At 47.8% G+C, this 12,492-nt stretch overlaps 1 protein-coding gene across 4 annotated transcripts; it reads left to right on the top strand.

The window, feature by feature from the left end:
• The first annotated feature begins 270 nt into the window (after positions 1–270).
• On the top strand, positions 271–12,492 carry Kctd18 (potassium channel tetramerization domain containing 18). Of its 4 annotated transcripts, none has more exons than XM_038315544.1 (7): positions 271–397; positions 2,989–3,251; positions 3,755–3,966; positions 5,831–6,024; positions 7,006–7,100; positions 10,441–10,543; positions 11,050–12,492. In XM_038315544.1, the coding sequence occupies exons 2-7, from the start codon at positions 3,095–3,097 to the stop codon at positions 11,540–11,542; spliced, it is 1,254 nt and encodes a 417-aa protein (XP_038171472.1). In that variant the 5' UTR covers positions 271–397; positions 2,989–3,094; the 3' UTR covers positions 11,543–12,492. The 4 variants fall into 4 exon arrangements, with proteins under 4 accessions (XP_038171472.1, XP_038171476.1, XP_038171473.1 ...); XM_038315548.1 differs by having other exon boundaries at positions 378–397; positions 3,044–3,251; XM_038315545.1 differs by lacking the exon at positions 271–397 and adding an exon at positions 425–454.

Genomic DNA, 12,492 nt, shown 5'->3' with positions numbered 1-12,492 from the left:
CAAGAATAAAACTCCCATCTTATTCCGAGGTACGAAACTTCTAAAGATCTAATAAAAAAAAATTATCTCTAGAAACCAGCTACCACCTTTGACAGTTGTCACAGACTAAATTAAGCAATAAAGTTTTGCAAGCCATGCCCTATGCAAACGACAACACCCAAGTTATAGATTCATGAATGGAGGGAGGTAACTTTCCTTTTCCACCAGAGGAGCCGGGGGCGGAGCATGTGATTTGGGGGCGTGGCGAATCAATGGGCGTGGCCTCCGCCCTCCTCCCTTCCGGCGCACTGCGCGTCTGGACCGCACGGGGGCGCCGCACGGACCGGGCGACGAGGGCTCACTTCCGGGTCCGGCCCCGCGGCTTCGGGCGGCTGCGCCGAGGGCCGGGCGGCCGCAGGTCAGTAGGCGGTGGCCGCTCCGCTCCGCCCGCCGGGCTGGAGGCCTCGGGCGCCGGGTGGGTGGCGGGGCTCGGGCCCCCGAAGCGTTTGGGGGCGTCCCTAGGGAGGCCCGGCCGCTCCGATGCGACGGCGCCTGCGCGGACCGAGGAAGACCCCGGTGGGGCCTGGTGATGCCCGCTCGCCCCCAGCTCGCCCGCTCGCCTTGCCCGGTTTGGTCCGGCTGGGCGCAGGGCCGTGAGCCCTTTGAAGTGTGCTCCTCCTGGTGGAGTCCCCGGTCCGCCGATCCCCCGCCTCTCAGGCTCTCTGAAATCCTGCCGTGGTCGGGGCGTGTGCCTTTTCGGCTGGCATCCTCGACGGTTCGGTGCGGAGGGTCTTCGCACCACAGGAGGCCCCAGGGGGTGCATCCGAGCAATGCCATCCCAGGGACCGGCCTTGGGCAGCTGATAGTGAGGGCAGGGCCGAAAGCGGGAGCCCTGGAGGTGGGGTGGACTGTGGGTGCACCCCCCAGGTTCACCCGGCTGCCCTGGGTTATCTCTGCCTTCACGGCTTACCCCCCAGGCAAGTTTGTGTGGCTGCTGCACAAACCAGTGAATCCTTTGCCCAGTGTTCCCATCTGTCAGTAGGGACAAGGATTCTTGTGTGATCAAGTTTTTTTTTTTTTTTTTTTTTTTTTTTTTTTTCTGTGTATTAGGTAATGTCTGTCTAGTTCTCTTCGTCTTGGACACAGTAGGCGTTCAGTCAATGGGATTATGGAGAACGACACTGCCCTTGCTTTCTTGAGTTTAGGGGGAACGGGAGGGAGTGGAGAAGAAGAGATTAAACCCATGCCATAAAATTTATCAGTGCAAGGATTCTAACTCTTCACAGAAAGACCTTGCAAGAAATAAATGAGAGTTATCTAGGAACAGGAAAATAGGATTGTAGGGAGCCGTTAACTGCAGACAGCAACCATGCTGTGCCTGTTCCATGTTTCATGATCGGTTGGAGTGCTGCTCCGGGACTTTGAGGCAGCAAGAGGTCGCATCAGTAAGTGTAGTGTGAATAATAAAAACCTAGAGACAGATACTGGGTTCAACCTGAAGATCAGAGAAGCAAAGCAGCCAACTACTAGAAAGCTCTTACGTCTTTGAAATCTTCCGACTGAAAGAGCGAGTTCTGTCTCATCCCGCCTTATATTCCTCTAGCGCTGGGATTAAAGGCGTGCACCACCACTGCCTGGCCTGTATGGCTGACTAGTGTGTCTGTTTTGCGTTCTGGTCTTCAGACAAGCTTTGTTTATTAGAATACGAATGAAATATCACAGCAACCAACCGGTCTTTGGGAGACTGAACCTTGTTGGATTCGTGATGCGTTTCGTCGGTTGGCTTTCCTGGGGTTCTAGTGGTCTCCCCCCATTTCATTGGCATTGGGTGAAGTTGGTGTCTCTGGGGAAGGATTTCAGTTGATCAGTTCGTAAAACGGAATTGGCATGGATATAGTTGACTTTGGCAGCCGCTTTAAGACTTTCTGTGAACGTTTAGATACTTCAGATTCTTAATGGCGAGAGTACATGTCTCCAGCCCATTTCAGATTTCGTTGAGAACCATGGTCATTTGTTAACAGTGTTTGGAATGGATAAAGAAACTTATAAAAGAACGTCCCCAAAGCGTTGGCTGTTTTAGAATGTAAGAGCCGGATGAGGTCTAGAGCAGTCTGGCTACCTGTATAAACAGAATTCATTTGTGGACATTCTGTTTATTTTTGTGTATGTGGGTATTTTGCCTGCATCTGTATCTATCCGTGCGCCATGTGCACACAGTGACCACAGAGGCCAGACAAGGGCATCCATCCGATCACTTGGAACTGGAGTTACAGACAGTCCTGAGCCATGTGGTGCTGGGAATTGAACCTAGGTCCTCTGCAAGAAAAGCCACATGATCTCAACCAGGAGCCATGGCGTAAATACACTTCTGATCCCAGTTAATAAAGGATAAGTTACCTAGTTATATAATTAGCTACAATTTCAGGATCACGTTTACCGGCAGTTCCTTATCTTCAGTGTTTGTCTCAAGTTCCTCAGCGTGTACCTCACGGGAAATTTGTGTCACCGTATAGAATTTGTCATTTGCTGCATTTTGAGTTTGTACCACATTTTGTGTGTGTGTGTGTGTGTGTGTGTGTGTGTGGCCTTAACTGCTTCTCGGGAGATCTGTGGACCGTTGCTGCCTCCCTTTTATATATAAGGAAACAAGAAAATTAAGACAGTCGATTGACCCAAGCACCAGAGGTTGTAATTGGTAAAGCCCTGCAGTTCCCTGTGTTACACGCTGATATCTTCAGTCTAGATGGTTTCTTCAGCCTTGTTCAAAACATACACCAGTGCCAGAGATCACAAACATGTCTTGCCTTTGCTTCCCATGTGCCTGACTGTGCCTTACCTTGTATAATTTTTAGTTATTTTATCAACTGTGATTTATAATCGCTGGATATTTATAAATCCTCAGATGCAAATTTCCCCAGCTTAGTGCACTGCAGATATCTTTCCTATCACACGGAATAGAATCTTTTTAAACTACGTTAAACTATATTTATCTTATCCATTTATTTTCAGCAAGGTCAGTGATATTTGTCCTTTGTTTTTACCAACATCTGGACGACTGAGATAGTTTGGAAGTGTGTGAGAGCTTCCAGCAATACTTTAGGCGTCCAAGGGAGCGATGGCAGGCCCCCAAGCAGAAGAGCTGCTAGATATTCTTCGTCTGAACGTGGGCGGCTGCATTTACACAGCCCGGCGGGACTCGCTGTGCCGCTTTAAGGACTCCATGCTGGCATCCATGTTCAGCGGGCGTTTCCCTCTGAAAACAGATGAATCCGGTAAGTGTGCAAAGTCTGGAGCATGAGTGTGAATATTCGTCCAAGTGGGGCTCTGTTGTAAAGTCCTTTTGATTTTCTTAGTTGCGTTAGAACGTATCATATTAGCCCACTAATTACCGAGCTCACTAGGACTGTATGGAGATTCATAGAGAGACTAAAGAGCAGTTTCTGAAGTCTGTGCCGCTCCTGCACGGTGACAAAGAGGTGAGTCCATGACCTAATGATGGGGACGACTGTGTTTTGGAAGTTGATGCTTTCCTGTGGCATTCCGGGTGATAGTATTGAGGCTGACCGTACACTAGCTTCTCTCTGTGTTCTTCGGGGAAGACAACGTGTTTCCCTGGAGAAGCAGCTGTCCTATAGTTGACAGAGCAGCCACCGTAGAGTCAATGCTGGGCTCCCTGCTTGGTCCAGCTGTGCACGCGTGTGAGCTGATGTGCATGGCTGAGACTTGGTGCGTCCAGATGCTGACGGTGCCCAACTGTCTCGGGATTGTCTTCCAGGGGCGTGCATCATCGACCGTGACGGACAGCTGTTTAAGTACATTCTGGATTATCTCCATGGAGAAGTGCAGCTTCCCTCGGATGCGCAGACCCTTGCCGCCCTGCAGGAAGAGGCCGATTATTTTGGCATCCCTTATCCGTACAGCCTGTCTGACCACTTGGCCAATGAAATGGAGACATATTCTTTAAGGTCAAATATAGAACTTAAAAAGGTCTTGGCATTTTCTCAAGTTTTAAAATACATGTTTATTATGCACAAAGAAGTATGTTATTCTGCATAGTTGTGATGTCACATATACCAAGCATGAAGCCGTTTGTGATCATTTTTGAACATGCTTCTTAATTATTCCTACTCATATTGAAAGGCCAAAATTAATTCTAGGGAAAAAAGCTTTATTATGTACCCTACAGAAGATGTAACACTTTTCATTCTTTTAGCTAGAACTAGTCTTCTGAAATCATTGTTTTAATTTTGAAGTAGAGTCTCTCTCTGTAGCCCTGGCTGGCCTAGAAGTGGCTTTGTAAACCACACTGGCTTTGAGCTCACAGAGATCCACCTGCCTCTGCTTCCTGAGTGCTGGGACTAAAGGTACATACCACTACACTTGGTTTCTGAAGTTCTTTTTAAATTAGAGAAATACTATCATTAACGAGGGTGTAATGGTATTATTTTATTTACTAAGCTAACTTGTTTTTACAAGAATTGTTCTGCTGATAATAAGCTCTTACCTGACTTAGTGAGTGTAGCAGTTTGTAAATGAAGACTTGCTGAATTCACTTTGAGATCAGCAAATCTTTCTTAAAAGACGTTTTTACTTTACACCACATTTTAAAGATACTTAAATGACTTGAAAGTTTTGTTATCATGTTCTTTCAATAGGCATTGTATTTGTGGCTTTTTAGCACATAAGAAAATTGTTTCTGCGGTCAGTTGTGCCCTGAGAGCTTCTGTGCACTGATTTGAGCTTCAGTCTGGTGTCAGCGCAGGGCAAACTGACTATGGTTGGTTATCGGGAGTGCAGCACAGAATCCCCTAGGAATTTGCATGGGCCTATGGATTCTGCTACTGATGTTTCAATTGCCAAGTGATAGTCTTGATAATGTTACTTACCAAACTACAGAATGGGGTAAAGAAAAGCCCTGCAGGAAGATTAGAGCGGGTTAGCGGTCATCTTCTGAATCCCAGCTCTGTAGTCCTCGGCTCCTGATTCGTATTAAAAAGGATAAAGTGCCTGTGTTTATTCCAGCATCAAGCCCATTTATTTCAGATGTTGTGGCGTGCATGGCGTTGTGCAGGGGCTGTGTGGAGCACCAAGAAATAGAGTTCAGTTCTCGCCCTAGAGCAGTTTACAGTGTAGTCTGGGGTTCACATAGGTGCACACATAATGTTAAAGATCAGTATTTAGCTGTATTAAATGAAAGCACCAGCCACTGAGGACCCTGGCTCCATTACTGAGTAGGTAGCGGCCGGTGTCATCCTCATGCTGCCTGCTCTCCCAGACATGAAGGATCCGTCTGTGGACTCAGCAGACAGGGGTCCTTACTGTGCAAACGAGTGAGTGGCGTCGGTGTGTGATGCCGGATGAGTTCAGACCCTGCCGGGCCGCACCACAGCAGCCTTACGTGTAGAAGGACAAGTTAATCTGGTTTATCCGAAGTTGGAAGTTGGAGTAGGAATAAGGACCAGTTGTGGGGCCAGCGAATAGAAAGGAAAGCGTAGGCTAAGGGAGAAGTTTGAGGAGGAGTCTGATGAGGAAAGTGGAAGCTGACTTAGTTACTATATGAAGACTAAAATTAAAAGTGAGGCTGGCAAGTTAAAAGAAGAGATAAAAGAGAAATTCTCTTTGGAAAAGTATTCTCTCTAAATGAAGAGTTGTGGAGGTTTTTGTTGTTGTTACCAAGAAAAAAAACCTCCAATTAATTCATTACCTTTATGTTTATAGACTAAGTCAGAATTGATGATCTTTTTATTTCTCTTTATGACCAGGTCAAATTTTAGCTTTACATGTAAGTAATATAGCACATTTATCTCGTGTTCCATAATTAAATCTCAGTTTATATACATATTTGCTTTAGGCTTTAACAGACTTCTGTGACTCGTACGGCCTAGTCTGCAGTAAACCGACAGTCTGGGTTCTCCACTACCTTAACACATCTGGTGCCAGCTGTGAGAGCAGGATTATCGGTGTCTATGCCACAAAAGCCGATGGGACAGATGCCATCGATAAGCAGCTGGGTGGAAGGATTCACAGCAAAAGCATCTTCAAAAGGTACGTTCAGATCCAACGTGAAAAAGAACAAGGTGAAGTCTGACATATTTTGGCCATCTAGGAATCGTTACTGTGAAATACCGTGCCTGACTCGGCACGGAGCCCTGAGTGGTCGAACGGCCGCCTCCGGAGCCTCTGCTCAGAGGGTCAAGGACAGTGGTTCTCAGTCGCTCAGCCCCCATGCTGGGTCTTTAGAGTGAACAAAAGAAGAGCCACACACTGACTTCTCCCCGAGCCACAATGTGGGCAGAGCGCTAGCCTGGAGTCCATGCCCACTGGGGGACCCAGGTTAGGCTGTGCCTTGGTCTGTCCCTTTGAGGGCTGAGCTGCTATGGCTTGGAGGTGCTAAATTCTGACAGGTTGTCGTCTTACTGTGCCCCTGTAGTGCTACTGCACCAGGAGAGTCACTTAGCGTATTTCCTGTCTTCTTCATGTTCTGTGGGAGAGTGAAGCTGGTCACATGCTCGTCACTAACTCATAGCCATGTGAGCTTGCTTTCAGATGACAGGAAGTACTTTCGTTTCTGAATCCTTTCCAGGCACTAATGTTTCTGCGTCAGACTCCCAAACACCTGGCCTGATGGAAGGAAAATGGCATCACAGTTGGATCTTTCCTAATTAGAGCTAGTGGGTTTTGTTTTTTGGCTTTTGTTTGTTTTTGAGACAAGTTCTCACTATATAGCCTTGGGTGGCCTGGAACGCCTGCCTCTGCCTCCTAAGTGCTGGGATTAAAGACATGAGCTACCGTGTGTGTGTGTGTGTGTGTGTGTGTGTGTGTGTGTGTGTGTGTATTTTAAAAATATATTGAGATGAGAGCTATGAGTGCACACTTGAAGCTTAGGGTCACAGAGGAACAACATGGTGCTTAGATGTTTTGTAACTTGCTTATCAAGTATTTGTTGAACATATGTTAGCTGGATATAAATAGACAACACATCCATACATAAATAGTAGATTTTCATTACATTTTGAATGTTCCTAGAGAGGCGGGAAATAATGTTCAGTACATTTGGAGCTATTACTCAGTAGCTGAGCTGAAGAAAATGATGGATGCCTTTGACGCCTGGGAAGGAAAAGGTACAGTGCCGTTCTTCCGCTTCATGGACTCGGGTGTTCTCTCTCTCTCTCTTTCTCTCTCACTTTCTGTTTTGAGACAAGGTCTTACACTGTAGCTCAGGCTGGCCTGGGACTCGGGCTCTCCTGCTCTGCCTCTCAAGTGCTGGGCTTGCATCACCGTGCACTCCATCCCCAAACAGAAAGTGAGAGTAAGTGGGCATCTCTGTCTTTCCCTCCAGCCCGTGGCCTGCCCTCCCCTTCCCTCCCTCTGGCCCCTCTCTTCCAGGGTGTCAGCTGTCATAAGGGGACAGATGTCAAGGAGTCTGCTTTCCAGTCTCTACACCCGCACATGAGGTGCTAGATCTTATCACCTACGTATAGCTCAGTGACTTCAAGGATGGCTCTCTTAGTTGCCCCTACTTGATCAGAGTTTACATAGACCTGCGGTATAGCTGGCAGTGCTCTAAGAAGTGCTCCTGACCTGAGCATAAGGTGTAAGCCAAGGAGTCTGGCTTAGCAGGCAACGGTGAAGCCACGAGGGGAAGGAAAGAACGGACTCCTGGACCCTGTCCCTGACCCCGGTGGGCACTGCCCTGTCCATGTCTGTGTCTCACAGAATAAAAGACATGAACAAAAGGAGAACAAGTGGACAAAGAGTGGAATTGACTGGACGCTGAGCACTGAGGAGGCTGAGGCAGGAGGCTCACTGTGTTCAAGGCTAGCCTGGGCTATGCAGTGAGTTTTAGAGCAACCTGGTTTAGACAGCTAGTCTCTGTTTGAAAACAAACAGACGACAGTATTGGGGTGAAGATGCACAGGTGCATTCTGAATTACCATTCCCGGGTTTTGGATGGGGAGTGATTTTGATGTCCTGTGGTGGTGGTTGGTTCTGGGGGTCAAACCCAAGTGCTCCGTGCTCACAAGGCAGGCACTCACCAGCCGAGCCGTGCCCCAGCCCTTGATTTTCATGTATCTAGTTCTCTAGATTTTCCAGGCTATGTACAGTGAATGTGAATCATTTGTAGGTAGGAAAGGAAAGGTTATGGTTGAGCATTGCCATGCCAGCCTGTAATCCCAGCACTGGGAGGCGAAGGCAGGGGACTTGCCAGCTCAAGGCCGGCCTGCTGGACCGTGTAGCCGTCAACTTCCGCAGAGCACCAGTTAAGTCACTTCAACTCGCCCGCGTGACACATCCACACTAGGGGACAGTACTCAGCAGTCATGCACACACACACTCCGTGTACACGAGGGGATACCACTCAGTGGTCATGCACACGGGCACTCCGTGTGTACGAGGAGACACTACTCAGCAGTCATCCACACACACACACTCTGTGTGTATCTCTGTATCAGTATGGGTGAATCTTGAGATAGCACATTAAAAGAAGCCAGACGCGGTGTGAATATTCTGTGGCTTGTTTGGATGACATTCTGGAGAAGACAGGGATGCACTGACTTGGAAGTTGTAGTAAGAGGAGTGGGCTGCGTCCCACCACCCAGCTAGCTTAGCCCGCAAAATAATCACACAGAAATTGTATTAATTAAATTACTGCCTGGCCAATTATATCTAGCCTCTTATTGGCTAACTCTCACATCTTGATTAACCTCTTTCTATTAAATCTGTGTTCACTACGTGACTGTGGCTTACCGGGAAAGATCCTAACCATCCTCGTGTTGGCAGGAGAACCATGGCATCTGCCTGACTCTGCTCTTCCTCCCCGCATCCAGTGCTGTCTTTCCCGCCCACCTAAGTTCTGCCCTATCAAAAGGCCAAGGCAGTCTCTTTATTCAACCAATGAAAGCAACACATCCTACACCAGGAAGTGGTATGAGGAGCCATTTAGGCGTGACAGTTGAATGACAATTGAATTCATTGAATTGTGTCCCTTAAAAAAGTAAATTTTATTAATGCAAATTTTATCATAAATTTGACTTGAAAAGTCAGGCAAACTTAATGGACCAGGTTTAGGAATACTTTTGTAGCAGAATATATAGGTTTGGGAATAGTAGCCAAATAGTTCCAATGTTGGCCTGAATGAGGGTCATTTAGTTCTTGAGTATTAGATAGATCTGTTATATATACAATTTTATATGCCTAGTTTACTAAAGTAACCATGTTTGCTGGAACTTTAGTGATGAACAAAAAGACACCGACCTTGTTCTGGGACCTCGAGAGTTACAAAACAGTTTTCATGAAGATCACTCTTTAAGAATTTTGTGTATATAACTTTTATGCGGTTTTGATTGAAGGGAGGTCACATCACGTAGAATGATCTGGTTTAACATGTGTATGTATCAGTGGCATTTGCTGCCTCTAGCCTGTTGAGCAGCCACCGGCTGTCCAGTTCTAAAGCATTTTCATTGTCTCACAAGACCCCCCACCTCATGTTTTTCTTTCCACGTTCTCCTGCAGCCCCTCCCAACCCTCGCCCTCTTTCTGTCAAAGTGCACTTACCTGTTCTGGTTGTGTCATATAATATGTGATCATAAAATGATATAATATAATGATATTGTAAAGTATGTGACCTTTGACATCTGAACTTTGAGGCTTGTAAGGACACATTTTTAAACTTTGAATCAGAGCATATCGAATTTAAAAAATAGAATGAATTCAGCTAAAATCTTGGCTTCATTTATCAGCTCAGATTATTCTTGTTTTAATTTTTATTTGTGTGTGTTCGCACATGTGTGCCGGTATCTGCAAAGGCAGAAAGGGTTGTCATATTCCCCGGAGCTAGAGTTGCAGGCGTTTGTGAGCTGCTTGGCGTGGGTGCTGTGAACTCGCTACGGTCCCCTCCAAGAGCAGCAAGTGTTCTCACGCACTGAGCCGTGTCCGGTGGCGGTGGCTTGCAGGGTCGTTCACACACGGATGCAGTGTGATGGTCGCAGCAGCGCAGCGTGACAGACAAAATGGCGGTGTAACCACTATTGCAACACCCTTACACCTTTAACCAACACCGCGACGATTGTAAAGCCCCGAATGTTCTCAGAGTTCTTAACCTGTTCTAAGGACGTCATAGCTATTAACTTAAGACCACAGCAGCCATGCTGTGATAACTAGCATTTCACCGAGGAAACAAGTAACTTTCCCAAGGTCACATTCGTAAGTGACAGTGGGATTTAGACACAGGGTCAGAGCCGCTACCCTTAGAGCCAGCATACACTAGGAGGCAGCGCAGAGCCCTGGTTTGCAACCAGCACATGAGCTCTCTCACTCTGCAGTCCTGGGGCCACTAGCGAGCTCCAGTTCCTGCTGTGAGCACCTCCATCCATCACCTGACAGGAACAAGCTACAGACAGCTGCTGCGCAGTCCGGACGGCCAGTGTTCACCCGTGGCTCTTAATTCTTTTTATCTTGAAGGTGTAAGCTACTGGCGTGTGCCTCACGAGCTGATAGAGTGCTGGACTCTGGAGGAGCAGCCGTTGCATGGAAGCCTGCGTCATATGGCCCCAATCCGAAAAAGGTTATCTGTGATTCTGTTGTGTTTTTAAAGCTGTAGCTGCTATGATTGGTCACGTCGGAAATAACTCTTGACTTCACTAAGCTTATTAATCACCCACGCGAGTGTTGTACATATCAGTGAAGTAATGATCTCAGTCAGTAAAGTTACCACAACTGTGGAAAAGTAGGGGACTCTCCTCTAGTTGTGGATGTGCCGTATGCTCTTGTTGGAGAAGGTGGCCGTAAGGGCTGTGCTGACCCTGGGGCTGACGTCTCCCCACAGACATGAAATTGGGCTTCATTGGCAGTAGTGAAGAGCCCTTGGGAACAGGGTGGTGTGTGGTCTGGTTCCTGCCCAGCACCCCAGACTTTCCCTGGTGCAAATCCGTGCGACTGTAAGCCACAGTTTGTAAAGCCACGGAAGCAGTCTCTAGTAAACGTGTTCCCTTTCAGTTGTGAACTCTGGAGACTTGCTCTTTAGAGCTCCCCAAAGCAGAAGTGCTGAAACAGGATGCTTCTGTGTTCCAGGCGGCTGCTAACCCTTGCTGAAGAGGACGAAGGCATGAACTGTAAGGCTGGTCCTACACCCGTCAGATTTCTGGGCCCTTCCACAAGCACCCAAATTAAAGTCAAGAACTCTGCCTCTGTGAGGGTGTCCCCTGTCCGTGCTGCCCAGATCTCCTCTCAGGCCACAGCAAACCGGTCTCGAAGAGGCAGCTATGGAAAGGCAGCCCAGTGCCCTGTGGCCACCGGGGCATCCGGGCATGCTCCTGCTTCCCCTCACGCCCAGAGTGCTGAGAACCCAGCCACACAGCCACCGCCTGCCAAGGTGCTCCTCTCTGACAAGAAGTCTCCGCCCCACCGAGTGATCAAGCTGAGGAGGACTCCACTGTGTCTGGGGCCTTCCCTGCCCACCTCCTCAGCAGGGAGCCAGGGCAGCTCCCCCCAGCAGCCTTCTCCAGAGGTGTCCATTACTTCGGGTGTGCGGACTGAGACCAGGGAAGACCAGCCCGATGGGTAAAGTGGACTGAAAACTGTCTGTCCCGCGGCTTCCCGCACACCGGTTCCAGCTAGTGCGCTCTGTTCTTGGCAGCAGAAGGGAAACCCAAGTGGATGTTTAGGGTGTTTACAGGGAATGAGTTCCATGATGTGGGGTAGAGGAGGAGACTTGGCGGTTGCGGATCACTTCCTTTGTTTTCCTAAGGTTGTCTGTGTGCAGTTTGGTTTCTAGCTTTTAATGTAAGCTTTATTTAGATGGGTTAATTGATGTCAAGGTCACCAAGCAGCGTTCTCTGGAAATATCTCCCCCTTTTGCAGTAATGCTACAGGTTGGCCACTCTTGTAATGTTACTCCTGTAGCCCAAGGGTAGGAGTGAGGCCAGGCATAGGTTCCTGTCAGATGGAGGGGACCAGTGCTGGCCACACTGTATGGTGGCTGGGCGCGTCTCCGCGGGAGTGTGCAGCCACAAGCTGCTTATTCTCCAAAGACAGCCTGAGAGCAGTGAAGGGGAGAGGAAAATAATACAGTTAAAGACCAGACTTGGGCTCTCACTTGATCGGGCCGTTCTCTTTCCTGGACTGCCTCCCCTAGGTCTGTAAGCAGACGTCTTCAGACACATCCCGTGCGTGTGGTAGGAGCTGCAGAATGGGTTCTGGGATGGGTCAGATTTTTGTTTCAATAGTCACGTTTCGATGTGCTTTGAAAAAGAGTTGAGCAAGTTGAACTTTTTAACTCAAGTTAATCTGTTCTTAGAAGTGACCATTGAAGAGTCCTTTGGTTTATACAGTGTGTTTTATGCATACAGTTTCCATATAACTTGAATTTCATAGTTTTGAACAAAATATTTTGATTAATCCTCTATTTTTTCATGAGCATTGAATTGTGTGTGTTTACTCTTACGTATTGTTTGGTAACGGGATCGTCCGTTTCTACTTTTCACGGGCTCTGTGCTTCAGTGGTTACAGATGGTT

This window comes from Arvicola amphibius, chromosome 18, assembly GCF_903992535.2.
Source record: "Arvicola amphibius chromosome 18, mArvAmp1.2, whole genome shotgun sequence".
Classification (NCBI taxonomy): Eukaryota; Metazoa; Chordata; class Mammalia; order Rodentia; family Cricetidae; genus Arvicola; species Arvicola amphibius.
This window is presented reverse-complemented; position numbering and strand designations above follow the sequence as displayed.